Source organism: Pelmatolapia mariae, linkage group LG2 (genome assembly GCF_036321145.2).
Source record: "Pelmatolapia mariae isolate MD_Pm_ZW linkage group LG2, Pm_UMD_F_2, whole genome shotgun sequence".
Lineage (NCBI taxonomy): Eukaryota > Metazoa > Chordata > Actinopteri > Cichliformes > Cichlidae > Pelmatolapia > Pelmatolapia mariae.
The window spans coordinates 456,804-482,890 of NC_086228.1; the positions used below are offsets into that span (position 1 = coordinate 456,804).

General features: G+C 46.6%; 2 protein-coding genes, 1 long non-coding RNA gene and 1 other non-coding gene across 4 annotated transcripts; all 4 read right to left on the reverse strand.

The window, feature by feature from the left end:
- Nucleotides 1-23: 23 nt before the first annotated feature.
- On the reverse strand, nucleotides 24-5,017 carry gstt2 (glutathione S-transferase theta 2). The gene is made up of 6 exons (XM_063483766.1): nucleotides 4,775-5,017; nucleotides 4,205-4,523; nucleotides 3,592-3,679; nucleotides 1,484-1,634; nucleotides 1,125-1,301; nucleotides 24-477 (listed from the first exon to the last, which is right to left on the reverse strand). Exons 1-6 carry the CDS (start codon nucleotides 4,781-4,783, stop codon nucleotides 331-333), a joined length of 891 nt encoding a protein of 296 aa, XP_063339836.1. The 5' UTR covers nucleotides 4,784-5,017; the 3' UTR covers nucleotides 24-330.
- Nucleotides 5,018-7,217: 2,200 nt separating this feature from the next.
- On the reverse strand, nucleotides 7,218-7,323 carry LOC134646542 (U6 spliceosomal RNA). The gene has a single exon (XR_010096754.1). It is a non-coding gene; the product is annotated as a U6 spliceosomal RNA (small nuclear RNA).
- Nucleotides 7,324-10,511: 3,188 nt separating this feature from the next.
- Nucleotides 10,512-16,279, reverse strand: LOC134638583 (inactive phospholipid phosphatase 7-like). The gene is made up of 4 exons (XM_063489314.1): nucleotides 16,057-16,279; nucleotides 15,266-15,591; nucleotides 12,211-12,392; nucleotides 10,512-12,126 (listed from the first exon to the last, which is right to left on the reverse strand). The coding sequence occupies exons 1-4, from the start codon at nucleotides 16,236-16,238 to the stop codon at nucleotides 11,923-11,925; spliced, it is 894 nt and encodes a 297-aa protein (XP_063345384.1). The 5' UTR covers nucleotides 16,239-16,279; the 3' UTR covers nucleotides 10,512-11,922.
- Nucleotides 16,280-20,307: 4,028 nt separating this feature from the next.
- Nucleotides 20,308-26,080, reverse strand: LOC134638591 (uncharacterized). The gene is made up of 3 exons (XR_010095273.1): nucleotides 25,991-26,080; nucleotides 20,500-20,553; nucleotides 20,308-20,407 (listed from the first exon to the last, which is right to left on the reverse strand). It is a non-coding gene; the product is annotated as an uncharacterized LOC134638591 (long non-coding RNA).
- Nucleotides 26,081-26,087: the final 7 nt, after the last annotated feature.

The window sequence follows — 26,087 nt, forward strand, 5'->3', positions numbered from 1 at the left end:
GCTCGTTTGAACACGCCTACAGCTCTGCAGCTCCTCCTCCAGCCTGCGGGGGGCGCTCAGCCACAGACACTAAGGGGCCAAAGTACAAGCAGCTTTTTTTATTTTCATTTCAAAGCTCATTTCCTGTTATAGTGCTTCAGCTGATTCAAACATTGAACTCCAACATCGATTCATCGATAGATTCATTGATACTTTCATCGATCAGAGTCCAGGAACTCTGTGATGGCTCGAAGGCCTCTGAGGCTTTTCAAGCAGAGAAATCAAAGTGAAATCGAGCCGCTCCTTCATCCTCCTCACACCCTCGGCTGACTCCTCCCCCTCGTGCAGATGTCACAGCCGGGCTCGGCGGTGGTCTCTGAGGGCATACAGGACGCTGTGAGCTTGGTCGAACGCCTCACCGACGGCCGACTGGACTTGACTCCTCCACCGCTGCAGCTGAGGACGCTCCTTCAGGACGTCTCTGCCCCCGGCCAGAGGCTGCAAGGAGACACACTGAGCATGCTCAGAACCAGACAGACACAAACGGGGTACGTTCAGAGAGCCCGCTCCTCTCGGGAGCTGTCAGTCCTCAGAGTAAGGAAAGGAGCTTCAGTGTTTCCTTTAGCAGAGGAGACAGTGGAGCATCCTTCATGAGAAGAGAAGCAATAATCTGTTTTATAATCTGGACTCAGTCTGTGAAGGTTCTCAGACATCCAGCTCATAGTAGTCTGAGGAGCTCGGAAAGAAAAACTTCTGGATTTCTTTAAGTTTCTGGAGGATGTTTAATCTGAGAAGCTTCTTCAGTTCTAAGAACAACTACTGGAGAGTCCCTAAGAGGGTCGTGGACCCCCTATTGATCCTCTTGCTCATCACACGAGTATCATGTCTGTAACTGCTCGCTGGGGCAGGGTTAGGGGTTAAAAGTGCAACACAAACAGGAAATTCACATGCTCTGCCTTCAAAGTAAAAGCTGCACTTCTGTTGGCAGAGTGCTGAATTACAACTTTTACTTTGAAGGGGAAGCTTCTCCATTTCCTGTTTGTCTCAGTTTCACTGCAGCTGTTTGGAGACGAGCTCTCTGAACGTACCCAAAGAGACAAAAGGCTTCTCTGAGGGGGGCGGGGCTTGAGCATCCGGAAACTGACCTGCGTGAGCTCGCACACCGCGAGCAGATCGGCCACAGTGATGTCATCACCGCAGAGGAAAGGCTGGCGGCGAAGAAACATGGACTCCAGTTTATCCAGCGTGTCATCGAGGTCGGAGAGAGCGCGATTCAAACGGGCCTCATCCACCGGAGAGCCAGACTGAGCCGGGAGCAGCATCTGAGGTGGGCGGAGACACAAAGCACACCTGAGCTGCTCGATGGCATTACAGCAGCTTTATATTCCTGATGATGTCATTACAGGTGCGCCGCCGTCACAGAACCCCACGCTGCCGTCTCCTGATCACCTGATTTCAGATATTTGAAGATGTGTTTCGCAAAATCAGGATTTTGGCTCCGTACCTCCAGGATGAAGACTTTAGCAGCGTGCGGTCGTGTGTTGGTGTGATGCCACGCTGTGTACTCGTCCACTCGGGCTCGTCTCTCTGGTTGCCGTGGATACCAGTGCTCTGGGACATCGTACTTGGTGGCGAGGTACTTCATGATGGCGTCGCTGCAACACATGACACAACCTGATGTTTACACCGAGCATGTGATCCCGACGTGACCCGTCCTGCCTCACAGGAACACACTTTAAATAGGTGTGTGTTAGGGGTGCAACAATACTCGTATGGGTATTGAACCGTTCGATACAGTGCTTTCGGTTCGGTATGCATGTGTATCGAACAATACTAAATTTTTTATTTATCAACTTTTCTTCTGACGATGCTGTCTGTGTTGAGCGCTCAGTGGATCTGCGTTCGACTACTCCGCCTAGGCTGCACTGTCGAGCGCAGATCCACTGAGTGCAGCGCAAGCTAGCGAGACAGAAGCTAAGCTCGTTGCAACATGGCAAATTGAACCTCCCCCACCCTCATTCAGATCTGGCCTTTGGAACTATCTTGGTCTTCATGTGAAGTATGACCCTGAAGGTAAGCGCGTCATGGACAAAAGTAAAACAGTATGTCGGATGTGCCACGCAATGCTCAATTGGTGGGAACTAGTGCGTTAGCGCAGTTAGCTCGTTAACGTGTTGACGCCATCCAGCCCCACGCACAGGGCGATCCGCGGTAACTCATTAACGGAGATTTGCCGCATTATGGCGTTAATGTCATTTTAACGAGATTAACGCTGACGGCACTAGTGGGAACACAATGAATATGACTGCACATTTACTCCGACATCATCCTAGTGCGAAGACAAAAACAACAAGCACGCATGCTACAAACTTTACCCGAGTCATTTAGACAGCCGTTAGCACATGATTCTCCTTATGGGGACCTGATATGTTTAATATGCTGCTGAGAGTATACCCCAGAAGAAGCGTATAGTATAGCTTTTATTTTGGAAAGAGCCATTTCTCTGTAATAAACTCTCTTTTCCAAAGATGAGGGATTTCTCTCTTATTTATTATTATTATTTTGTTGTTTCAGCAACATTAAATTTAAAAACTGTACTTTTGATTTAAAATATAAATTTATAATTTTAATAAATGACAAATTAAAAAGGCATGAACATTTTTTTGTATCGAAAAAATATTGAACCGTGACACCAAAGTATCGAACCGAACCGTGAATTTTGTGTATCGTTGCACCCCTAGTGTGTGTGTGTGTGTGTGTGTGTGTGTGTGTTTTAAGCTCTAAAGTTAGAAATATCCTGTCTCAGAGTGACGCTGAAAAACTAGTTTATGCATTTATTACTTCCAGGCTGGACGACTGTAATTCATTATTATCAGGAAGTCCTAAAAACTCCCTGAAAAGCCTTCAGTTAATCCAAAATGCTGCAGCAAGAGTCCTGACAGGGACTAGAAAGAGAGAGCAGATTTCTCCTGTATTGGCTTCCCTTCATTGGCTTCCTGTTAAATCCAGAATTCAAAGTCCTGCTCCTCACATACAAGGTCTTAAATAATCAGGCCCCATCTTATCTTAATGACCTTGTAGTACCATATCACCCTATTAGAGCACTTCGCTCTCACACTGCAGGCTTACTTGTTGTTCCTAGAGTATTTAAAAGTAGAATGGGAGGCAGAGCCTTCAGTTTTCAGGCCCTTCTTCACTCACTATGTGTTAACAGACCTCTCTGCATTGAATCATACTTGTTATTAATCTCTGTCTCTCTTCCACAGCATGTCTTTATCCTGTCTTCCTTCTCTCACCCCAACCAATCACAGCAGTTGGCCCCGCCCCTCCCTGAGCCTGGTTCTGCTGGAGGTTTCTTCCTGTTAAAAGGGAGTTTTTCCTTCCCACTGTCGCCAAAGTGCTTGCTCATAGGGGGTCATATGATTGTTGGGTTTTTCTCTGTGTGTATTAGTGTAGGGTCTACTGTACAATATAAAGCACCTTGAGGCGACTGTTGTTGTGATTTGGCGCTGTGTAAATAAAACTGAAGTGTGTGTGTGTGTGTGTGTGTGTGTGTGTGTGTGTGTGTGTGTGTGTGTGTGTGTGTGTGTGTGTGTGTGTGTGTGTGTGTACCTCTCTGTGAGGACAAAGCCGCCGTCCACCATGACAGGAACCTTCTGCATGGGGTTCAGCTTGGTGAAGTCCGGAGTCCGATGTTCTCCTGTACACACAAGAGAAGCTAAAACCAAAGTCCACTCAAAACTCAGGTCATTTAAAGCGGCCTGCAGCGTGTGCGCTCTATTGCAGACAGAAGTCTGAGCAGCAGCTTCATTCAGAACTCCGCTGGGAAACCAAGTGATTAAGATTCCCAGAATAATGATCTGTTGTTACTTTTTGTTTCTGAAACATGTAAACTGTGTGAAAACCGGACATTCAGTGAGTTTAAGAGCGCCGAATGTCCCCGAACAGCCTCATGACGTTTTCTATGAGGATCAGTTCGGTTCAGACGCAGTTTCCTCTCACGGGGTCAGAGAAAGCTTAAATCCGGAGGATTTTGAGTGAGGTCTGGTGGGCTCTGTGCACCGCTCGGATGTAGGTCAAAGTTCTTCGGGTCAGAGTTCAGCTGAAGTTGTGTGCCCACAAACCGCTCTCGGTGCGCCGAGTGCGTACACGGGTGAGCAGGCGGTCAGAGGACTAGTTAGCCGCTCGGTTAGTCGGTTAGTTAACCAGCCTGTCAGCAGCTCACCTTTCCGCAGCGCCACGGTGCGCACTCTGTGCGGGATTTTGGTGCAGGCGAGCAGGATGTGCACCGCCCGGCAGGGCTGCGATAGAAGGTCCAGGTACACCTCCACCAGCCGGCCTGTTGCCATGGTGACCGAGGCGTTTTTATCCGTTAAACCGGCTAAAAAAGCACAAAAAAGCGTGAGCTGGCAGCAGTTCGTCTTCCTCTGAGGCTCTGCAGCCTGACAGCTGCTCCACAGCGCCCCCTGCACCCGCACCGACAACTGCACGCAGCAAAGGTTACAGCTTCCTGGGAGGACACTGCAGCGCCTCGTTAACACCTCCTTCAGAGGAAACACAGAAGGATCCTTAATGACAGACAGGAGAGGGTGTTGTCCAACACACACACGCGCGCACACACACACACACACACACACACACACACACACACACACACACACACACACACACACACACACACACACACACACACACACACACACACACACACACGCAGTGAGGCAGCCTCGGACAGAAAGCTCAGCTCCCACAGCTGACTCTGAGCTTTTGTCCTCACAGACAGAAAACTCTGGACCTGGATCATCTCCACTCTGACAGCTGCTTCCACGGCACGGGTGGGCCGATGAGGAGGGCTCGCTCCGGAGTGTTGACATCTCCGATCTGCTTCCCAAACAGTCCCAGCTCAGTCCTGTTGTCTCCGCTCCGAAGGGAGGTGTCGTGTTTCCAGACGGATGATGGTGTCACTGCTGCAGAAAGGCCAGAGCGACGACAGAAAGGCGACAGCAAAGCTCCACAGACAGACAGGAATCAGCCCGGGCTAAAGCTAAAACAAACAATATGATTGGTTAATGCAAAGACCTGTTGTGCCAAAAAGTGATTGTCTGCCAATCACTTTCCGGTATTTGCCAAAAAGTGATTGCTCGTATTTAAACTGCTATAAGTAACTTGTTGGGCTATAATATGTGAAACATATGTCAAATGCATCCCTCATGGATGACACAAAGTCATACTGAGCCACAAACAACATTCATGTAACAAGGTAGAAGCCGCAATCAGTTTTTGGCAGTGACTTTTATATAACCTTTATTTATGCAGTTAAAAAAATCTCATTAACATTAAAAATGTCTTTTGTAAGAGTAAGTTGGCCAAGAGGACAGCAGCAAATATTACAATAGTTCTGTAAAATATTTTAAGTGGGGATAAAGGATTGGTTATAATGTAAGTACAATAACACAGAGTTGTAAAGATACTTGAAAAAACAGATCATTTTTAAATTCTGTATATAACCCCTTTGTAAACGCTGTCCCCCAAGGTCTATTTACCAACATACGTAAAGATATTACACATAAAAAATACACGGAAACATTGGAAATGCAGAGAGCTGCATCACACTCAGCAACCTTCCACACCTGTGTCAGGTGGGCTGCACGTCTGTCCAGCGAGCGTTTGGGGACGACGTGAGTTATTTCTAACCCAGTCCGGCCAGCAAGCTTTTCTTCTTCTGGGCTCACATTTAGAAAAACAACAAGCCTAAACAGACCTCCGTCTAAGTGCTGTGCACAAACCAAAGGCGACGGGTCCGAGCATCACAAACATCCCTCAGGTGTGACTGCGTGGGAACGTTCCTGGACTTCATCACGGACACACAGTGGCTGTTTTCCTGTTGATGAATGAAACACTCAATAAACCGCGTTTGGAGAGGATCCAAAGGTTATTGAGGTTCGTCACAGTGTTTCTGCCTCCCATCACAGAAACACTGACGTAACAACCCACGCAGCTCCTCGTCCACTGTGCTGTGAAAAGTTACAGCGGCATGACAACAAAACACAACAAATAAAACTCCATCCTCCTCCACGTGTCCTCATCAGGGTCATGGGGGTGGAACCTATCCCAGCTACCTTAGGGCGGGGTCCATCCTGACAAAGAACCATTCACACCTGAATCCATATCACTTTATTCAACATAAAATCGATTTAAATCGGGAGATGGATTTTTTTAAGCCCTCCCCTAGTGTCTATGTGTCAGTGCGGCCCAGCAGCTCCACTGTGTATCTGTGTGATGGTAACAGATGCATTCTTCTCCATTTCACCGGTGAACATCCAGGGAGTGGACATTGAGATAGTGGACTCTTATAGGTACCTGGGTGTTCACCTGAATAATAAACTGGACTGGAGCCACAACACTGATGCTGTTTACAGGAAGGGTCAGAGCAGACTCTACCTGCTGAGGCGGCTGAGGTCATTTGGAGTCCAGGGAGCGCTTTTAAAGACCTTCTATGACTCTGTGGTGGCATCTGTCATTTTTTACAGTGTTCTATGTTGGAGCAGCGGTTTATCGGCAGCTGAGAGGAAGAGGTTGGATAAACTCATCAGGAAGGCCAGCTCTGTTCTGGGATGCACCCTGGACCCAGTGCAGGTGGTGGGAGACAGAAGGACTCTGGCCAAAATAACATCTCTGATGGACAGAGTCTCCCACCCCATGCATGTAAATGTTGCTGCAGAGCTGCATCAGTGACAGACTGCTGCATCCTAGATGCATGAAGGAGCGTTTCACAGGTCCTTCCTCCCTGCAGCTGTCAGACTGTACAATCAGAACTGCTCCCAACAAACATAGATGTTTACATCAGCACTGTAACAGCTTCTACTGTTATAACTGCACTTTTCTCAGCTTATATATACACTAACTTATTGGAAGTTACATGTCTACTTTTTAATGCACAGGTACAATCACACAGTCTGCACTTTTCTAATTATTCTAAATATTCTTAACTATTTAAACATCTTTCAGTATCCTGCTCTATTTGCACACTATCTGTACGCTAATGTTAACAGCTGTACTGTCCTCTGCTCTGATACAACCACATTTCCCCTTGTGGGACAATTAAAGGATTCTTCTATTCTCCGGTAAACTGGGAGCGTGTCCGTGCGGTGTTCAGACTGCATGAACAGCTGCTGTGTTTACCTGTCGTCATTAATAAATCTTCTCTCTCACAGTTTCAGACTAGAAGTAGTTTTAAAGAAAATCAGGAACACTTCACGAATTTGTGTGTCATCCTTGCGCAGGGGCCATGCTAATCTTCTCTGTATCGTTCCAATTTTAGTATATGTGCTACCGAAGTAACACGACTGTCCGGGGCCCGTCTGCGCCTTATGAGCCCGTCTGCACTGGAGGCGCTCACGGTCACGGTGAGGCGCCGAGCCGAGGCCCAGACCGCTCCGAGGCGCCAGGAAGCGGCACCACCGACACCTCCAGCGCTGCCGGGTCGCTTTCATACCCCCATTAGTCCCCGCGGCTCAGCGGACGGGGTCTGGGTCCGATCCCCCCCGCTCTACTTCAGGCTGAGCCTCACAGAGGCACAGGGGCATTGTGGGAAATTTACACAGGCCGGTTTACGTCAGCAGGTCAGGATTGGACGGCTGAGGGCGCCACAACAAAGGGCCGACCCAACGCCCTCCTCCCACAGTCCCACCCACCCAGCCCCCACCCGCCCCGCAGGTCAGAGTCCGACACGGGAGGGGAACGCGGTGTGACGTCGCCCTGCTGCCTGTGAGCAGGGTTAGACACGAGGAGCTCATCGGTTTAAACCAGAGGTGGCAAACGTACAGACTTAAACAGAAGTACAGATACGTGGTTCAAATACTGCAGCTGAAGTACTGAAGCTGGTTTGTTACTCAAAAGCTCTGAAATGTACCAAAGTAAGAAAGTATAAAGTAGCTCTACGAACAGTTTTTGTACAAAGGGAACTGAACCTTCTGTTGTATTAATATAATAATATTAGTACATGAGAATATAAAATGTATTCAAAGTTATTTAGAACTTTCCCATTCTAATGAATGTACTTAGTTTACATCTGTTTTGTAGGACACAAGTAGTGAAAGAGAATTTGAAAAATAACTGTTTTCTCTCTCTACATGTTCGAGGGCGACTTTGCCTCCACACCTAAAAACTACAATGACAACAGTTGGAGGTTAAAGTGAGGATTAGCAGGCGAGGGGACACTGTGGCTCAGCACACCTTTAACACTAAGCTCTCTTCTTCCTGTCCTCTCCTGTCTTCCTCCATGTCTGAGTGAACTTCGTTCTCTTTCTTTTCTCTCCCTGTCAAATCCAGCAGCTGCTGCACTGTGAGACAAACCGCACACAGACACTTTACTGCCTGTCACAGCCTTTTAAGTGTCGAAACAAAAAGTACTCCAGTGAAAGGCCGTAGGTGGCAACAGGTGGTTTGTGTCAGAACTTCCAACTTTAAGTGGTCAGAAAATCATTTTAAACCTTCCTGTTGTCCCACTTTACATTTGACAAACAAACAAACAAAAATAAGTATACCTAAGTCCTTATTTCACTTCCCACCTCTGGTTTTTACAAGGATCTCCAACACCACTGGCTGACATGCAGCTCAAACCATGATATCATGACTTCAGGCTCGGGTCCTCTACCAGAGGCCTGGGAGCTTGAGGGTCCTGCGCAGTATCTTAGCTGTTCCCAGGACTGCGCTCTTCTGGACAGAGATCTCCGATGTTGTTCCTGGGATCTCCTGGCCCAAAGTCTCCAGTCCCTGACCATCACACTACCACCACTATGTTTTACTGCTGGTATGATGTTCATTTTCTGAAAAGCTGTGGTAGTTTTATGCCAGATGTAATGGGACACACTGTTCAAAAGGTTTACCTTTTGTCTCACCTGTCCCAAAGGTCTTGGGGATCATCCAGATGTTTCCTGGCAAACTGAGACGAGCCTTTACGTTCCTTTAGCTCAGCAGTGGTTTTCTCCTTGAACCCTGCCATTCAGGCCATTTTGCCCAGTCTCTTTCTTATGGTGGAGTCATGAACTCTGACCTTAACTTCAGTTCTCTGGATGTTGTTCTGGGGTCTTTTGTTCTTTTTGCTCTTGGGGTAATTTTGGTTTTCACCGTATGTGGATAATGGCTGTCACTGTGGATCACTGGACTCCCACAGCTTTAAAAATGTCTTTCTAACCTTTTCCAGACTCAGAGATCCAAATACTTTGTTTCTCATCTGTTCCTGAATTTCCTTTGATCACAGCATTATGTCAATAACCTCCCCCACCATTATAACCAGGGGTGCACGTAAGTGGTCCACAGGTGTGCATGCGCTGTCAAAATAAAAGACGCGCACCAGATAAGAAGTTGCAACGCGCGTTTGCATACATAAGATTTTCTGGAGGAGGACAGACGTTTGTTTAGAACTCTTAAAGATGTCGAAGAAGCTCCTTTAAGCAATTACTTTGGTGTTCCTCCACCTCCAAAGAAATGTCAGCAGGAGTCTGAACCGCAAAAGAAGCGCGTATTCTCGGAAAAGTGGTTGCAGGAGGTGAGCTGGCTTCAAACACACAATGAACGCACAGAGATGTGGTGCAGAATGTGCCGTGAAAATCCCACTCTAGCGGACAAACACAGTGCCTTTATATGTACGCAAACGCACGTTGCAACTTCTTATCTGGACTGTCTTCACTATGAGAACTGTGTAGGAGGAAGTTCTGTGGATTTGTCCCTGATCTTCTGGTTTTTGGTTCTGTTTCCGTGTCTGTGGATACGTGGTGACCTCAACCGCCTGTCATCCGACAGAAAACATCATCACGTCCGCCACGCTGGAAAACCACAAGACCATCAAACTGTGTTCGGCGCGGTCCACAGCCTGACCCTGACTGGTTTAATTCACCTGGAAGACACACGGATAGAACTAAACCAGGTCCAGACTGGAAACCAGTTCAGTTAAAGGGCCAGTTCAGCAACTCTTTGATCCCAAAGAATGAAGATGAAGAGACTTTTATTTTGAAATCACTTCAGGTTGTCAATTATTTTGGTGAAAAGCTCCAGGCTGTGTTTGTCTTTGACTCTTCATCATGGATTTTTTCCATTTCTGAGGCACAATCTTCACTTCCTCTCCCCTCCCTTTCATAATAAAAGTCCTCCTGTTGTTCAGTAGTAAGTCACTTTGTTCCCTAAAGGCTTTTATTGTTTAAGATTATTATTATTATTATTATTATTATTATTATTGATAGAATCATTCAAACAAAATCATGTTTTAATGTTTTACAGGTTTATATATATTTTTTGCTTTGTCCATTAACAAACCAGTATTACTCATAAAAACACCAACAGTACTACTTTTTGTCCTAAAACACAATGTGTGACAGAATCACAGTCAGTCTGAGCTGAAAACATCTGGCCTTCTCTGACCAAAGGCTTCAAACAAGTTTCTGTAAACGATGCAGGTGTAGGTGGGGGTCATGACCCTCACCTACACCTGCACATGAACCACTCCCACCACAGTTCAGGCAACAAACAGGTTTTATTTAGCAACTCTGAACAGATGCATAGTTTAAACTCTGACATGTTTCATCATCTCAGCTTCAGTTCTCAGGACAAACTAGCCGATGTAGCGGCAGAAAAACTACAGAAACCTTCAGACGAAACATGGTGAATTCTCATTCCTTCATTTTCATCTAGAATCATGAACTCTCTGTATTTGAGCTTTGAAGAGTTAAATATAATGTTTTTCGCTGAAATACTGTTTGACGGACACTAACAAAAGGAAAAGGGAAAGCTCAAGTTTAAAATCCGGGATGTTTTACACAGAGAAACAGAGCGATACAGATCAGGGTATAATCTGCATAAAGACGGTGCTCCAGCGTTTAGATCAGAAGAAAAACTTGGACAATTTTTTGTTTTAATAAAAAGTTTGTCTGAGGAGGCGATGTTGGGCTCACTTCCATTCTTTAAATCTATTCTTGAAGTCTAGTAAAGCAGCTTTGCATGAGTCACAGTTCACACTAGGCATGGTGCAGCCCCTCCCTTCATCCCTTGTCCTAAATAAGCTGATTTAGCTCCTCCCCTTTAAGGTTCTTCTGATTGGACCATTTCTGGAAGACTCTGGCAGGCCTGTTCTTGTGGAGATTTTGAAAACAAATTGTAAACCTGCTAACCACAGCGGTGCAAACAGAGACGTGGATGCTGTTAGGGGTTAAGGTCAAAGTTCACGCCTTTGATAAATATTGCCCTCATTAGCTGCTTGTTCTGGGACACGATGGCAGCCTAACAGTTGCGGCGTATTTCTGTGAATGCCTCTGTAGGTATTCGCCATGCTGACTCATCAGGAAAAGAAAAGAGTTTGAAGGAGTCTGAACCTGAGAGGTTTGTTTTCACTTCACGAGTCAGCATTTCTTATACAATCTGGCATCGTCACACTTTCAGTTACATAATCAGCACCTGTTCGGAAGTTTCTGAGATTTGATGAGACAGTCAACACAATCATTTTGGGAAAACTTCCCCGAAAACAGAATCTGTAGCGCCAGTATAACACCTGAGCTTTAGCTCTGAGGAACAACCTTCAGCTTTTGTTGTGAACTCTGTTCTCAGTGAACAATGCAAAAACTATGAAGCTTCAAATAAACGTTCTTCAAATAAAATTCGACATTAGCAGAATGAAAGTCCAAACTCAGTTTCTGACATGAAAAAAACTTCAACAAAATTTTACTGAAGAATCTGAGATGGTGGCAAGAAAGAAAACCCCACAGGACGTGGGACTGCAGACACTTCCTGTTTCAGTACCTGTGACTCAAACATTCCTACGAGCCCTCCTCAGGTCCTCCACAGTTGGGATCACGTGGCCCCTGTCTCCTGTCAGCAGCACTGAGCTGATGGAGGGCAGAAAAACCCAGCGAAGCTGGACCCGAGTCTGCAGCAGAACCAGTCTGGACCAGGTCAGACCAGAGTCCAGCCCAGCGTGCCGATGGAGATGAGCGTCTGGCAGGTGGCCGAGTCCAGCCACACCGACTCCACCAGGCTGAAGTGCAGGAAGCCAAGTGCAAAGCCGCAACCTACGTCTGACAGGTGGTGTTTCCCCAGCAACACCCGAGACACGCCCACCAGAAAGGCCCACAGGCAGAGTAGGATCCTCAGAGGCACCTGGAGGACAGGAGGCGGACACACCTGGATCAGGTTTGTAAACTGTTTCATTCTTTGTTACCTGTGAAGCAGCAAGCCACTCACCGCCAGCACCAGGTGGTTCAGCAGAAACTTGGACACCATGACGGCCCGACTGGCGTGGGCTGCTGGGAACGAGTACATATCCATGGCAATGTAGTCAAAAAAGCTTGGCGGGAAATCCCACGGTCCCCGACGTTTGACCAACTTCTGCATCCCAGCAACTGTCATCAGATCTAGTATCAGCGCTGCAGATAGACAGGTGAGAGACAGACGAGAGAGGAGAGAGACAGACAGGTGAGAGACAGACGAGAGAGGAGAGAGACAGACAGGTGAGAGACAGACGAGAGAGGTGAGAGACAGACAGGTGAGAGACAGACGAGAGAGGTGAGACACAGACAGGTGAGAGACAGACGAGAGAGGTGAGACACAGACAGGTGAGAGACAGACGAGCGAGGTGAGAAACAGACAGGTGAGACAGCAGAGAGAGGTGAGAGACAGGTAAGAGAGCAGAGAGATAGGTGAGAGACAGGTAAGACAGCAGAGAGATAGGTGAGAGACAGGTGAGAGAGCAGAGAGATAGGTGAGAGACAGGTGAGAGAGCAGAGAGACAGACAGGTGGGAGACAGGTGAGACAGCAGAGAGACAGGCAGGTGAGAGACAGGTGAGAGACAGACAGGTGAGAGAGCAGAGAGACAGGCAGGTGAGACAGCAGAGAGACAGGCAGGTGAGAGACAGACGAGAGAGGAGAGAGACAGACAGGTGAGAGAGGTGAGAGACAGACAGGTGAGAGAGCAGAGAGACAGGCAGGTGAGACAGCAGAGAGATAGACAGGTGAGAGACAGACGAGAGAGGAGAGAGACAGACAGGTGAGAGACAGACGAGAGAGGAGAGAGACAGACAGGTGAGAGACAGACGAGAGAGGTGAGAGACAGACAGGTGAGAGACAGACGAGAGAGGTGAGACACAGACAGGTGAGAGACAGACGAGAGAGGTGAGAAACAGACAGGTGAGAGACAGACGAGAGAGGTGAGAGACAGGTAAGACAGCAGAGAGATAGGTGAGAGACAGGTAAGACAGCAGAGAGATAGGTGAGAGACAGGTGAGAGAGCAGAGAGATAGGTGAGAGACAGGTGAGAGAGCAGAGAGACAGACAGGTGGGAGACAGGTGAGACGGCAGAGAGACAGACAGGTGAGACAGCAGAGAGATAGGTAAGAGACAGGTGAGACAGCAGAGAGATAGGTGAGAGACAGGTAAGACAGCAGAGAGATAGGTGAGAGACAGGTGAGAGAGCAGAGAGATAGAGAGACAGGTGAGAGAGCAGAGAGACAGACAGGTGGGAGACAGGTGAGACGGCAGAGAGACAGACAGGTGAGACAGCAGAGAGACAGGTGAGAGACAGGTAAGACAGCAGAGAGATAGGTGAGAGACAGGTGAGAGAGCAGAGAGACAGACAGGTGGGAGACAGGTGAGACAGCAGAGAGACAGGCAGGTGAGAGACAGGTGAGAGAGGTGAGAGACAGACAGGTGAGAGAGCAGAGAGACAGGCAGGTGAGACAGCAGAGAGACAGGCAGGTGAGAGACAGGTGAGAGAGGTGAGAGACAGACAGGTGAGAGAGCAGAGAGACAGGCAGGTGAGAGAGCAGAGAGACAGACAGGTGAGAGACAGGTGAGAGAGGTGAGAGACAGACAGGTAAGAGACAGGTGAGACAACAGAGAGACAGACAGGTGAGAGAGGTGAGAGACAGACAGGTGAGAGACAGGTGAGAGAGCAGAGAGACAGACAGGTGAGAGAGCAGAGAGAAAGAAAGGTGAGAGACAGGTGAGACGGCAGAGAGACAGACAGGTGAGAGACAGGTGAGAGAGGTGAGAGACAGACAGGTGAGAGACAGACAGGTGAGAGACAGGTGAGAGAGCAGAGAGACAGACAGGTGAGAGAGACAGGTGAGAGAGACAGGTGAGAGAGGTGAGAGACAGGTGAGAGAGCAGAGAGACAGACAGGTGAGAGAGACAGGTGAGAGAGACAGGTGAGAGAGGTGAGAGACAGGTAAGACAGCAGAGAGACAGACAGGTGAGAGACAGATCAGGCTGCAGAGAAACTGACAGGCAACTAAGAGACAGGTGAGACAGCAGAGAGACAGGTAAGAGACAGGTGAGAGACAGGTGAGACAGCAGAGAGACAGACAGGTGAGAGACACACAGGTGAGAGACACACAAGTGAGAGACAGGTGAGAGACAGGTAAGACAGCAGAGAGACAGACAGGTGAGAGACAGGTAAGACAGCAGAGAGACAGACAGGTAAGAGACAGGTGAGACAGCAGAGAGACAGACAGGTGAGAGACAGGTGAGACAGCAGAGAGACAGACAGGTGAGACAGCAGAGAGAAAGAAAGGTGAGAGACAGGTGAGACAGCAGAGAGACAGACAGGTGAGAGACAGGTAAGACAGCAGAGAGACAGACAGGTGAGAGACAGATCAGGCTGCAGAGAAACTGACAGGCAAGTAAGAGACAGGTGAGACAACAGAGAGACAGACAGGTAAGAGAGGTGAGAGACAGGTGAGACAGCAGAGAGACAGACAGGTGAGAGACAGGTGAGACAGGTGAGAGACAGACAGGTGAGAGACAGGAGAGACAGCAGAGAGACAGACAGGTGAGAGACAGGTGAGACAGCAGAGAGACAGACAGGTGAGAGACAGATCAGGCTGCAGAGAAACTGACAGGCAAGTAAGAGACAGGTGAGACAACAGAGAGACAGACAGGTAAGAGAGGTGAGAGACAGGTGAGACAGCAGAGAGACAGACAGGTGAGAGACAGGTGAGACAGGTGAGAGACAGACAGGTGAGAGACAGGAGAGACAGCAGAGAGACAGACAGGTGAGAGACAGGTGAGACAGCAGAGAGACAGACAGGTGAGAGACAGATCAGGCTGCAGAGAAACTGACAGGCAAGTAAGAGACAGGTGAGACAACAGAGAGACAGACAGGTAAGAGAGGTGAGAGACAGCAGAGAGACAGACAGGTGAGAGACAGGTGAGACAGCAGAGAGACAGACAGGTGAGACAGCAGAGAGACAGACAGGTGAGAGACAGGTGAGACAGCAGAGAGACAGACAGGTGTCTGACCCAGCAACAGGTTGACAAGCACTTCCTGTCCAGCCAGCGTGCTGCTCCTCCACAGGCAGATTAGGGTGCCGCAGATCCAGGGGAGGGCGTGGCCTGTGAGGGCCAGCAAGGTGATCATGGGGCGCAGCGGGGCCCCGGAGCCACGGGCTCCCACGCAGACCCCTAGACGCTTCGACAGACTGATGTCAATGGCGAGCAGAGAGCTGATGGCGATACCTTTGAAGGACGGGTTAAGCTGCATGCAGTCCTGCTCCGGCCAGCGGGAGGCATCCTTCGCACCGCCGCTGTCAGCAGTTGGACCGCTCTCGGAGGACTCTCTGGCCCCCCTGAGGACAAGACCAGACTCCATTAGAAAAACCCACATTTTATGTGGGTAAACAGACTGTTGCATGAACACAACTACACTTCCCATCATGCTTTTGTTTACAGGTGCTCAGACTGGCCCAGTGAAGGAGCATCAGCGAACACTGAGATCACCACCTAAAATCTGATTCTCAGGCAGCTTCCTCTCTGCATGTTAATGCTGAGGGAGAGGAGCTCCCACAGTCTGAGGAGGAGGTCACAGACTGAGCTCTGAACTCCTTAAAAATAACTCGGGCTCTTCTCAGGCGTCGGGTTTCAGAAGGTTTTATTAAAGCGCCGTTACGTTTAAAGGTCACATTCTGATTTTGTATTATTGAATTTAACTGAAGATGATCCAGGATCAGGTCACAGAAAAAGTTTGAGCACCTAAATGAAACTCTGGTCTCGGTCCAGGTCCCGAGTCTGTGGGTGGAGCCTGTTTGTCTTACCTCCCCCCTGTGCTGTCCTGCTGACTCTGCTGTCTGAACGCAGGTCTCCTCGGACCTCCGCCCCCGCGTCCCTCCCCCACCGCCTGTTCCCGGCGGGATGGCTGGTTCAGGGACAGAAACTCGGGCCGGTTCAAGACATTGTTGCGGTCTCTGGCCCGGAATTGGGCCTGGCTGCTGGGCATGGTGGTGGTGCAGCGGTGGAGGACGTGCTGGGCCGGGTCTGACTCTGTGGGATCTGCTATTAATAGACCTGCTGGCCTTCTTCTTCTGCTCTCAGCTGTTATTGTGTGTGTGTGTGGGGGGGGGGGGGGGGGGGGGGGGGGGGTGTTAAAGGGACACTCTGTCTATTTTACTGCGTCTCACCAAAAGTATGTGGACACTTGAATCATAATGGGGGGTGGCAGGTCAAAGGTCAAAAGTAAATAGACATGAGGCTGTAGCTGTGTCCCAAAACGTCGGCTGCATCCTCCTGAGGACGCATTTATAGACTGATTACGTCACAGCGACGCGACGAAGGCTGTCCCAATTCATAGACTCCTCCGAATGCAGCCGACAAATGCGTCCTCCTTTTTCCCAGATTTGAAGGATGGGTCGGGTGTGTCCTTCGTGGCCTACCATATCCCAGAATTCATAGCGCGGCCCAGGCAATTCCAGTTTTCAACAATGGCAGGTGCTACTAAGTTTTAATTTCTGGGTCACAAAATAAACTTTTAACATATTTTCAGGCGAGACTGTAGCTGTGTAAACTTCAAATATCTGCTCGGTTTATCAAGACATCACATATTTGCAAAAGTGCTTCGACGTTTTCGGAGACGTCTGTTACCCACCAGCTCGATAGCTGACCGGGAGCTCGAGGGTCACTGAAGCCGCCGAGAACGGCACAACTCCCGGCACATCATTTTCAGATCACCGCGGACTTTCACTACTCAGGTTAAACGTAATATATAAGTCACTTAGACAACCTAAAAATGTTATTGTTTGGCTTTTTTCAGTGTTTTATTTGTTCGTGAGTAAATCGGATTGGCTGAGATTAAAGTTATTAGATTAGATAAAACTTTATTAATCCCCCGGGTGGGTTCCTCCTTGGTTTTCACACAGCTGATTAAATGTCAAACAGAAAACTGATTAAGTAGAGGCGTTGCAATATTGATCCATAAAAATCTACCGTTCACTCTAAATGCTATTGTAAGGGATACAGACGGACGATTTATTCTGATTACTGGGCTTTTATATGGGGAACAAATTGTATTAGGAAGTGTTTATGCACCAAATACTTTTGATAGATTGTTTTATTCAAACCTCCTGGCAAAAATCTCCTCTGTGTGTCCGAATCACGTAATAATTGGTGGGGATTTTAACTGCGGTTTGAGTCCTGAAACTGATTATAATCCACCAAAATCTCAACCACCTTCAAACATGGCAAAGGCTACAATGGACTTCTGTTGAGATCTCGGTCTTTTTGATGCCTGCAGAGTTTGTAATCCACATGTGAAAGACATTTTTCTCACGCCCCCATTTTTCTTTTTCCAGAATTGATTACATGTTTGTTTCTAGATCTGTGCTTGACACAACTCGGGGTTGTCTGATCAGCACATGCGCTCTCTCAGACCACTCATCAGTCTCAATGGAGTTATTACCACCTTATTATGATCCCTTGTCTGGACACTGCTGGCTAAACCCAGCTCTCCTTAGTGACCCTGAATTTGTCAAATATTTAGAAGATCAGTGGGAACTTTTTCTTTCTATAAATGACTTACCGGAGGTTAGTGCTTCTACTCTAGCCAAACAGTTAGTACTTGAACACGACATTATAACTTGGAGAGGGAGTTTAAGAAATCCTGTGCTTAAAAAACTGGATGCAGCCAGATCAGCCCTGGACCAGCTACTAACTCAGAAAGCAGAAACTGCAATATTCTATGCAAAGCATAGATTATTTGAATTGGGCAACAAACCTGGACGCTTACTTGCCCGGCTTGCCCAGGGAAAAAGGGCTCTTATGCAATACCCTCTCTAAAAGATAAGAAAGGTGTTTTACAATTCAAGGCTAAACTTACCAGCAAAATAATGAAAGAGTTCTATCAGGACTTCTATTCCCCTGAATGTCAAAATACTGTAGACGCTAGGAGATTGTTTGTTGATAATGTTAATCTCCCTATACTATCAGAGGAAAGTCGATTAGATCTTTGCAGTTCCATTAGGGCGCAGGAGATCTTACATGCAATCAAATCCTTACAGCAAGGGCGTAGATCTGGTTTTGGCGTTGGTGGGGACGGATGATTCAACCACCGAACCCTGCCCGCTTTCTTTCTTTTTTCCTTTTTGTCTTTGCTTCTTGATAAAAGGAGAAATATACTTGCCTACATATGCTATTCTACATGCTTTTAAACCATTTAAAACTACAATTCATAGTTTTATATGTGAATTATATAATGTTAAATTACTATTAAACAAATGACGAAGTATTTTAGACTTTAGTTTACTTCAGCCATATTCCATATAAATCAGGTATCATACAAAAATAAAAATAGCTTCAAATACAGTCATGACTGTAACTCCGAAATGACGACACCATCACGGCTTCTTCAAGACGGGCGCTTTGCTGCATTTATTGAACGCCGTGAAAACTCGTGGCCGCCTGCCACTTCGGAGGTCCTAGAACAATAACTTTACAGTCCTGTGCATTCTTGTACAGCTGGTAGACTAACCAGGCCTTTGCAGATGGCTCGCTGAACTCCTTAGCGTGATTATTAAACGTGGGCTCACAGCCTATATTATCGCGCCCAAACCTCGCGATAATAGCGGTGTAACAAAAACTTGTTCCTTGTGACAAGATAAACATGTCTCCTATACAAGATAAACGCACCTTTACAATATTGTCCACAGAAATATACAAGCAAGAACATTTTAACTGCTGGAACTATCAAAGTTCTTTATACATAAGCCACTTCTGTGACACTTACAATGACAATAGAAGAATATGACTTTAAGGACTTAACAACATTACTCCAGTCAGTGTTGGGGAGTAACGGAATACATGTACCGCCGTTACGTATTTAAAATACAAAATATGAGTAACTGTATTCCGTTACAGTTACCGTTTAAAAAGGTGGTATTTAGAATACAGTTACTTTGCTGAAATAAATGGATTACACTGCGTTACTTTCCTGTTTCATATTGTTGCGGGTCAGGACTGTTTGGGTTTGTTTGACAGCTACGCTCTGTTGTTCCAGGCGGCAGCGTTATGGTTGCCATGGTTACAGGGTGACGCTCTCCCTCTGCGTGTTTCCTGGGTGAGAGAGCGCCTTTTTGTTGTTGTTGTTGTGCTAAGCTAAAAGGCAGAATGCTACAGGCATGGCCCTAAAGAATGTAGCCTGATGGGCAGTGTAGTCCGTGCTGCAGGGAGAATGGACTGCCATACACGTTATGTGTCTGTGAGCGAGGGAGGGAGAGAAAGGAAAAGTACGAGCTGTCACCGAGCAGAAACGGGAGCTGGAAGCATGTAAATATAATAATAACCACTGCAGCCAAGAAGAGTGCCTGACGAGCCCAGCTGTAAGTAAGCTATTAAGACTCAACTGTACACTGTGTTCGTGTTTTCCTCCGAAACAATAAGTTCCGTTGGAGCAGCCTTTCAACGCCTCTCTCTGTCTCTCGCTAGCAAAGTTGACCCAGACAACAAAGTAAAGCTAGTTTTCAGCTACGAGCCCGACACGAACCCGACGTATTAGCCAGAGGTCCCTTTACTACGGTTCGGACCCGCAGACCTTCAATAACAGTAATAAATCACAGCAATAGTACATTCACGTAGTTGTAAACAGCATGATAATATATTAAGTAATCCAAAGTATTCAGAATACGTTACCCTCATTGAGTAACGTAATGGAATACGTTACAGAATACATTTTGGGGCATGTAATCTGTATTCTGTAATGGAATACATTTTAAAAGTAACCTTCCCAACACTGACTCCAGTTATAGTACACCAACATCTCTGATACATTAGCACTAAGGGAACACTGAATGACCTGGTTGTTTTTTGTCCATAAAACTACTCATCTAAGATTAACACAAAGTAAAAGATCTCTCAGCAAAATGATGCAACATTTTAGGCACTGTTGCCCCGATCAAATCAGTGAGCTGGGATTTTTTATTCTAAACATGAACTACTGTTACAGCAACAGACATACACTACTGGTGCCCCACACAACAACTCAATGTCCACTATGTGAAGGAGCCAAACACATACCTTCTCCTCTCGTTAATCTATAGCACCAAATCATCAGTCAGTCACCTGTGACCTCGCCTCTTCACCTCTGTCCGAGCTACAACATGGCAGAGCTGCCTCTGTCACCTGATAAATAACAGTGAGACAATCCAAATACATGCAGTCACACATGTGCTTCAAATACAGTCATGAACCATCAAGTCATTATCCAATTTCACCTGTGATCTTGTGTCACCATCACTCTCTGAGCTTTGTGTTGGTTCTTCTGTCACCTGACAAATAGGACATACATGACAATAAGAATAAAATGTGGAGCTGCTTCAGTGTTTCTGTCACTTTGTGCAGATCTTGACTCATCAGTAATGTTTGTAGGGTGAGTGCATTTTTAAAACAATTTGTGCAAACTGCACTACAAGGTGGAATATTTGCAAAATCATGACTACCTCATGATATATTGTCTCAAATATGAATATGTCAGTGCCATTAAGATGAAATTATTGTGTCACCAACATTTTAATGTTAGACATATAATTTTAACAGCCTCTGTAAACTAATATCCTGGCTTGCTCGAGGCTCTGTTTTCTCTGACAGTTTCAATCAAAATTAGAAATGCTGCTCTGAGACTGAGAGAACTAACAGTGCTGCCTGTTGTGCAGTTAGTTTCCAAAACACGTTATTCATGGTTACATACAATTTTAGACTGATGTGTGCCAAAGCCTAGCATAGCCTGTAACGTTATTATGACGAACACATTTTATGAGTTTACTTGGCTTTAAGTGACTTACAGGTTTCTTTGAAAAATACTTTCTTATATCCAGGTTCTTTCTTTTTGCTGCCATCCTCCTCCTTGCAGGTCCTCGCAGCGCAGGCTTGCCGCTGCTAAAACTAAACAGAGCTCCCTGAAAGGCACAGCCAATCACATTGGCCATATTTGTCACATGAGGTAAGACTCCAGTAGAGAACGTAATTTAACTCTTTCTGCACCGCTGGGTAAATGAGATGTTGACAGATCGTTATTTTTCTTTCTATTGGGTTTGTTTTTCTTTACTCGAAGAGATCAAATTATTGGTGGGGACATGTCCCTTCTGTCCATGCCAAATCTACGCCCTTGCCTTACAGAGTGGAAGAGCTCCAGGCCCTGATGGGTTTGGGCCAGAGTTTTACAAAAACATGGCCAAACACATGGTGGGTCCTTTATTAAACATGTATGTAGAATCCCTTGAGAGGGGCACACTTCCACCCACCTTAAACCTTGCCCACATATCCCTGATCTTAAAGAAGGATAAACCTGCAGATCGGTGTACATCTTACAGACCTGTAAGTTTACTCGGTGCAAGATTCTGTCCAAAGTTTTATCTAGACGATTGGAGGAGGTTCTGCCAGTTCTGATAAAGCCTGACCAAACGGGTTTTGTCAGGAATAGATGCTCCCGCTCCAATGTACGCCGACTCATAAATGTTGTGCAGTTTTCTCAGAACACCAATTATAGGGCTCTTGCAATTTCATTGGATGCTGAGAAAGCGTTTGATCGGGTGGAGTGGGAGTATCTGTTTGATGTTTTGGACAGATTCGGTTTGGGATCTGAATTTGTCAAGTGGGTCAAACTGTTGTATGGGGCCCCCACTGCAAGGGTATTGGTTAACGGCTCGGTCTCAGATGTTTCCCACTGGGTAGAGGAACGCGTCAGGGACGCCCCCTTTCTCCCCTACTGTTTGCACTTGCATTGGAGCCACTGGCAGAGGCTGTAAGAACTGACCCTGAGATCTGTGGGTGACCTTGTTGAACACTGAATACAGAATTTCCCTTTACGCGGATGACGTGTTGCTCTTTGTCACTAAGCCAGAAACATCTATTCCTGCACTGACACATATCATTAATCAATTTGGCCTTTTTTCAGGGTATAAAATAAATTATGATAAATCTGAAGCTTTGCCACTGGGTGATGGGGGGAGGTGGGACACTGCTCCTAATTTTCCTTTCAGGTGGTCGACCACAGGTTTTACATATTTAGGTATCAGAGTGTCCGCAGACACAACAGAGTTGTACAAGTTGAACTTTAAACCAATTGTGGCCTCAATCAAGAATGACCTCAGAAGGTGGTTTGACTCCCCCCCCCCCCCCCCATCTTGGATGGGTAGAATAAGTTTAATCAAAATGAATGTTTTACCCAGAATATTATGTCCCATACAAATGTTGCCTCTCAGGATCAACAGAAAAACATTCTCAGAGATTGAGGGATATCTTTCTAAATGTATATGGCATGGGAAGAAATCTAGACTAAAGATACAGATTTTACAACTACCTACAGATGAGGGGGGGCAGGCACTTCCTAACCTTTTATATTATTACTGGGCTTGCCACGCACAAATAATCTCAGGGTGGTTACAATCCTTTCTATACCCAGGCGAGCCACCAGTAGATACTTGGTGCTGTGACCCTCTTTCGCCTCTTAGTCTTTTATCTATTGATCTGGCTGACCTTCCTCTTGGTGTCAGAAATCATTTCATTTTGATGTCTGCACTTAAGGTTTGGCATAATATTGCTGCCCACGTCGGAAGAAGAGGTTTCTCTAGTGCACTGCAGCCTCTAATTAGGAATAAAGCTTAAAGGTATTGGCATTAGTATATTTGATGATTGGCGTTCTAAAAATATAAGATTTATTTGCGATCTGTTTGAAAGGGGTAGTTTTACGGCCTTTAATCAAATTCAGATTAAATATAATTTACCACAGAAACACTTCTTTGGGTTCCTGCAGGTAAGGCATTTTGTAAATTCCCTCAAATTTCCAGCCAATCAACCTGTTTTGAATCCTATTGAAGGCTTTCTTCTTAAATTTAAGGAGGAAATAATCACTAAAAAGAAATTTCTCTCTCTTTATGGGAAATGACTGTCTTTGAATGTTGTAACCACTGATAAGGCCAGGGTTCGGTGGGAAACCGACCTCGAAGTTCAGCTTAGTGCAGAAGGATGGTCCCAAACTTTTAGATCTGCCAAGAAATTGTTTTCCTGTAACCGACTCCAGGAAAGCCGTTACAGAATCGTACACAGACTGCAGCGTACGCCAGAGTTTCTAAATAAAATTCATCCTCAGATTTCTCCTCTTTGTGTAAAGTGCAATACGGATGTGGGGACCTACTACCATTGCATATGGCAATGTCCTTTAATTACTAGATTTTGGAAAAATATTGCTACAGAGCTTCGCTCAGTCTTTCAGCAGAGGATCCCACTGAACCCTGTGCTGTTCGTTCTGGGTCTGTCTATAGAAGGGCTCTCTCTGTCTTCTGTACAGATGCTTTTGTTAGGTAAACTTTTACATTTAGTGAGGCGATGTGTACTGTTTCAGTGGATCAGAGACAGCCCCCCACTGTTACACAATGGTACAGGGAAATGTTCAAGGTGCTGCCAATGGGGGCGCCTTAGTGCCATCATAAAGGGCAATTGTGATGCCTTCTGTAGGATATGGCGGCCTTTGCTTGATCACCTACCTCGTGACCTTGCTGTGCTATTACATAAAGGGGATCACATTTTGTTTTTAAACACAATAATTAATGTCTGTATTCCCTTTTTTCCTTTTCTCTTTCCCTTGACTTCAAATGTAAAACACTGTTCATATTTTGACCCAGACATGTACATCTGTAACTCGTGCATCTGTATTTGTTTTGTTCTTCCCTTATTCTTATTTGTATTTGTCTCTGCTGATTTGTTGCTGTTTGTATTGTTCCCAAAAAAATCAATAAATCATTGTTTAAAAAAGAAAAGAAAAGAAGTGTGTGAGATGGTCGAGAGTCTACATCAGTGTCCTGTTATATTTTAGATAGCAAGGAGCAGACGGCCGAGTTTATTAAACTCCACCGACACAGCGGTGACACAAATCTGAAGGCTAGACCGTCCAATTTCACAACCGCTCACTTCCGGCCTTCTCGGTCTTCGGAGGACCCGGGCCACATAGACCACGAAGGCCGGGTCCTCCGAAGGATGCGGCCTAGGCAGCTGATGCTCTGTGTAGTTTGATTGGCTCTTTGCAGCAAGGACTAAAACAGCTGCCATAGCAGCCTCCATTTGGCCACATAGAAAACTGCAGATGGAGGATTAAACTCTTTTCAATCCAGTTATTCTGTTCCTTAATGTGTTTTTAATTTTGTTAGCTTGTTTGAAGTTTCTCGACAGGTGAATTCTGTCTCACCTGTCTCAGCCGCTGGATACAGGGACTTTCCCAGCTGCGAGATAAATGACGGGAATCTTGTCTGACACTTTTCTGAGTTTGCTGTAAAAGTTGAACAGCTGAGCTGGTTTCAGGTGGGATCTTTGTCCCGGCAGGTGTCAGAGCAGCGGAGGCCTCGTGAACCTAACTGTCATGTTGCTAATTAAAGGACTGTGAGCACCTGGGGACAGGTGTCCAATCAGCTGACAGGAAAGGTGACTCGTGTTTGCGCATTTACTGTCGGTAACGTCAGGAGTGGAACCTCTGTGACCGCGCGCTTTGTTGCTGCCCGGACCAGACTGCAGACGCACCGTTGCTATTGGTTTCAACGGAAGCTCCAGACGCTCTGCGGCTAAAGGCTAACCATGCTAACGTCAGCAGGGCTGAAACACGGTGAAACGTCACAGCTTATATTCTGACGTTTTCAGCTTCGGCGTGTATTGACGTCATCGTCGCGGGGAGCTCGTGTTGTGACCTGATCTCTGAGGAGCTAACTGAGGCTAAGAACTAGCAGCGGGATTAGCCGGAGGCTGCGGCTTCAGCAGTCTGAGCAGGAGCTGTTAGCCGTTCGGCCAGCGGAGCTCAGCCCGGGATGAGGCGCTGCAGCCGGTGGGGACGACAGCAAGAGGGCGGCCAAGCTGATGGAGGTAAACCCGGTGAATTTAGCACAGCCGTAATTACCGTTCAAAATAACTTTATTCACATTGAGCAGAGAGACTCGTGGATGTAGTGAATGAGGACATACAGAGGGTTGGTGTGACAGAGGAGGATGTTGATAGAGTCTGATTCACCATCAGCGATGACCCCAGCACTCCCAGCCAATCAGAATTTGGTTTTAAATTAAAGAGCAAGCTGTTCACCTTTCTTCAGAGTATGAGGTGAGGGTCACCTGTGAAGACCTCCGAGGTTTCAGGTTCTTCACAGTGTCAGTTTAATTCAATTATTTATATTATTAGCGCCACAGCAACTGTCACCTCAAAGTGCTTTCTACTGTAAGGTAAAGAGCATACAGCAATACTGAGAAAACCCCAAAGATCAGACAACTCCCTATGAGTAAGCACTTTGGCGACAGTGGGAAGGAAAAACTCCCTTTTAACAGGAAGTAACCAATGGCAGAACCAGGCTCAGGGAGGGGCGGGGCCATCTGCTGTGATTGGTTGGGGTGAGAGAAGGAAGACAGGATAAAGACATGCTGTGGAAGAGAGACAGAGATTAATAACAGATATGATTCAATGCAGAGAGGTCTATTAACACATAGAGTGAAGAAGAAACACCCAGTGCATCATGGGAATCCCCCAGCAGCCTACACCTATTGCAGCATAACTAAGGGAGGATTCAGGGTCACCTGGTCCAGCCCTAACTATATGCTTTAGCAAAAAGGAAAGTTTGAATCTTAAAAGCAGAGCTAGTGTCTGTCTCCTGCATGCAAACTGGAAGCTGGTGATGAGATCTAACACCTGTATGAGTATTTGAGGGCGGGGTCAGAACTCTGAACTCTAACGGCTCACCTGTGCTCTTCTTCAGATGTGAGGTTAAGACGGGGTCAGACTTTGTCCTGAGACGGTCCAATCTGGACCGAGTCGCACTGGTCCTTGGAGCGCCGAC

Excerpts from the sequence above, each read along its gene's own strand:
- gstt2 (XM_063483766.1), bottom strand. Across the intron at positions 1,302-1,483 it reads CTAAAGTCTTCATCCTGGAG|ATGCTGCTCCCGGCTCAGTC; the intron begins GTACGGAGCCAA and ends CGCCCACCTCAG. Across the intron at positions 478-1,124 it reads CGGTGTGCGAGCTCACGCAG|CCTCTGGCCGGGGGCAGAGA; the intron begins GTCAGTTTCCGG and ends GTCTCCTTGCAG.
- LOC134638583 (XM_063489314.1), bottom strand. The coding sequence starts at position 16,238 with ATGCCCAGCAGCCAGGCCCAATTCCGGGCCAGAGACCGCAACAATGTC. Across the intron at positions 15,592-16,056 it reads CAGGACAGCACAGGGGGGAG|GGGGGCCAGAGAGTCCTCCG; the intron begins GTAAGACAAACA and ends TCTTGTCCTCAG. Across the intron at positions 12,393-15,265 it reads GCTTGTCAACCTGTTGCTGG|CGCTGATACTAGATCTGATG; the intron begins GTCAGACACCTG and ends GTCTATCTGCAG.